The sequence below is a fragment of the Conger conger genome, chromosome 16 (assembly GCF_963514075.1).
Source record: "Conger conger chromosome 16, fConCon1.1, whole genome shotgun sequence".
Taxonomy (NCBI): Eukaryota; Metazoa; Chordata; class Actinopteri; order Anguilliformes; family Congridae; genus Conger; species Conger conger.
The window spans coordinates 10,570,999-10,573,498 of record NC_083775.1 but is presented as its reverse complement, the minus strand read 5'-3'; the positions used below and the strand labels follow the sequence as shown (position 1 = coordinate 10,573,498).

Below are 2,500 nucleotides of genomic sequence, written 5' to 3'. Positions count from 1 at the left end.
GAGGTATGGTGGCCTCACCGTGGTAGAGCAGCTTGAAGTCGGTGCTGTCCATCTCCCCCGGCGCAGAGACACTGCAGCACAGCTGGACCAGCAGCTGCAGGACCAGCGGGACCGGACCGAGGACTGGGAGAGAGCGCAGGGCGCCCCAAAAACATTCACCCTCAATGAGCGCAGGTACACCCAAAAACATTCACCCTCAATGAGCGCAGGGTGCCCCAAAAACATTCACCCACAATGAGCGCAGGGCGCCCCAAAAACATTCACCCTCAATGAGCGCAGGGGCACCCCAAAAACATTCACCCACAATGAGCGCAGGGCGCCCCAAAAACATTAACCCACAATGAGCGCAGATACACCCCAAATACATTCACCCCAAACACTCACACTCACAAACAAAACAGGGGTTTTATGAGGCTATATGGGTGTTTTTAATCATGAAGAGGGCCTAGCTGTCAGTCTTGTCAGTCTTGTCAGCCCTGCCATTTTAGATAACATAACACAACATAATGACAAGAACAGGTCATTCAGCCAAACAATGCTTGCCATGTTCCTCCCAGTAAAGGGTACATAGTGCTCACATTACATTACATTATTGGCATTTGGTCTTATCCAGAGTGACATACAGTTGATTAGACACAGCAGGAGACAATCCTCCCCTGGAGCAATGCAGGGTTAAGGGCCTTGCTCAAGGGCCCAACGGCTGTTCGGATTTTATTGTGGCTACACCGGGATTAGAACCACCAACCTTGCGTGTCCCAGTCATTTGCCTTAACCACTACGCTACAGGCCGGCCCCTACGCACTCGCATGCCTACCCCCTCTGTCACGCTCACCATTCACATAAACTAGATAGAGAGCCCCCAAAGCGTCTGCTTCCACTGCAATGTGACCACTCTGTGTGAAAAAATTCTTCCTATGGTCCGTGAGGAATTGACCTTTATGCTCATTTCCATTCACGCCACAAAGGCGACATGATTTTCTGCTCCATTGGGGCTCAGCGTGTGTCACTGTGTTAAGACCCTGTGAGCCAGACCCTGCAATTTTGGCCATCATGCCCACTTGGAGGGACGATGTCTCGGTGATTTTTTTTGGATGGTCTACACTCACCGAGCACTTTATTTACTTTACAACACCTACTTATTCATTCGATTATCTAATCAGCAAATTGTGTGGCAGCAGTGCAATGCATACAATCATGTAGACACGGGTCAGGAGCTTCAGTTAATGCTCACATCAGAATGGGGGGAAAAATGTGATCTAAGTGACTTTGACCGTGGAATGATTGTCGGTGGCAGACAGGGTGGTTTCAGTATCTCAGAAACTGCTGATCTCCTGGGAATGCCTTGTTAATGAGAGATGTCAGAGGCCAGACTGGTCAAAGCTGACAGGAAGGTGGCAGTAACGCAAATAAACACACATTACAGCAGTGGTATGCAGAAGAGCATCTCTGAACACACGACGCACCATAACTCTTAGTGGATAGGCTAGCTGCTAACCGTGGTATGCTAGTTTGTAACTTGATGGTGCTTCAAGGGTTCCGATTGTATCTGTATGGTCACGCTAGGACTCGCTAGGACCATACTGTCCTCTCAGGTCCTCTCCACACTTGTTCCTGTGTTTGATCTGCACTTCATTGTAAGTCGCTCTGGATAAGAGCGTCTGCTAAATGCCTTGAAATGTAATGGCTACAGCAGTAGAAGTCTAAAAAGTAAGTCTAATAAATACCTAATAAAGTGCTCACTAAGTGTATATCCCTAGTATTAGAAAATGTATGAAAGAAGGCTGCAATTGCTGCAATGCAATGTGCTATCACTTGTTCCTTCATCCCTTCAGATTAAAATGTGTGTGCATCTGTATCCAGCAGCAGCTTTAGACATGAATGTTTCCCCAGAATCTGATCTCACCTCCTGGCCCCTCCGCGCCCTCCACTGCCAGCCTCTGGAGGACCTGGAGCAGGAGTGGGCGGAGCATATTGGAGAGGGCGGGGTCACAGCTGGGACGGGCCAATAGGAAACCTCTCAGCGTCTCGAGGGCGTGGCTCGCCAGCCGCGACTCGCCGGAGCACATCACTCCCTGGGGTCAGAACACACGTCCCTCTGAAGCATGCCCGAGGGGTCAGAACACACGTCCCTCTGAAGCATGCAGCATGCCCGTGGGGTCAGAACACACGTCCCTCTGAAGCATGCAGCATGCCCGAGGGGTCAGAACACACGTCCCTCTGAAGCATGCAGCTTGCCCAAGGGGTCAGAACACACGTCCCTCTGAAGCATGCAGCATGCCCGAGGGGTCAGAACACACGTCCCTCTGAAGCATGCAGCATGCCCGAGGGGTCAGAACACACGTCCCTCTGAAGCATGCAGCGTGCCCGAGGGGTCAGAACACACGTCCCTCTGAAGCATGCAGCATGCCCGAGGGGTCAGAACACACGTCCCTCTGAAGCATGCAGCATGCCCGAGGGGTCAGAACACACGTCCCTCTGAAGCATGCAGCATGCCCGAGGG

At 51.4% G+C, this 2,500-nt stretch overlaps 1 protein-coding gene across 1 annotated transcript in view; it reads right to left on the bottom strand.

The window, feature by feature from the left end:
- LOC133114035 (meiosis inhibitor protein 1-like) overlaps positions 1-2,500 on the bottom strand; it is a 30,568-nt gene that overhangs the window by 8,499 nt on the left and 19,569 nt on the right. The window contains exons 21-22 of the mRNA XM_061223230.1: positions 1,904-2,072; positions 19-123 (exon numbers count right to left, since the gene is read on the bottom strand). Coding sequence (XP_061079214.1) covers positions 19-123; positions 1,904-2,072 — 274 coding nt within the window. The remainder of the gene's footprint in view (positions 1-18; positions 124-1,903; positions 2,073-2,500) is intronic.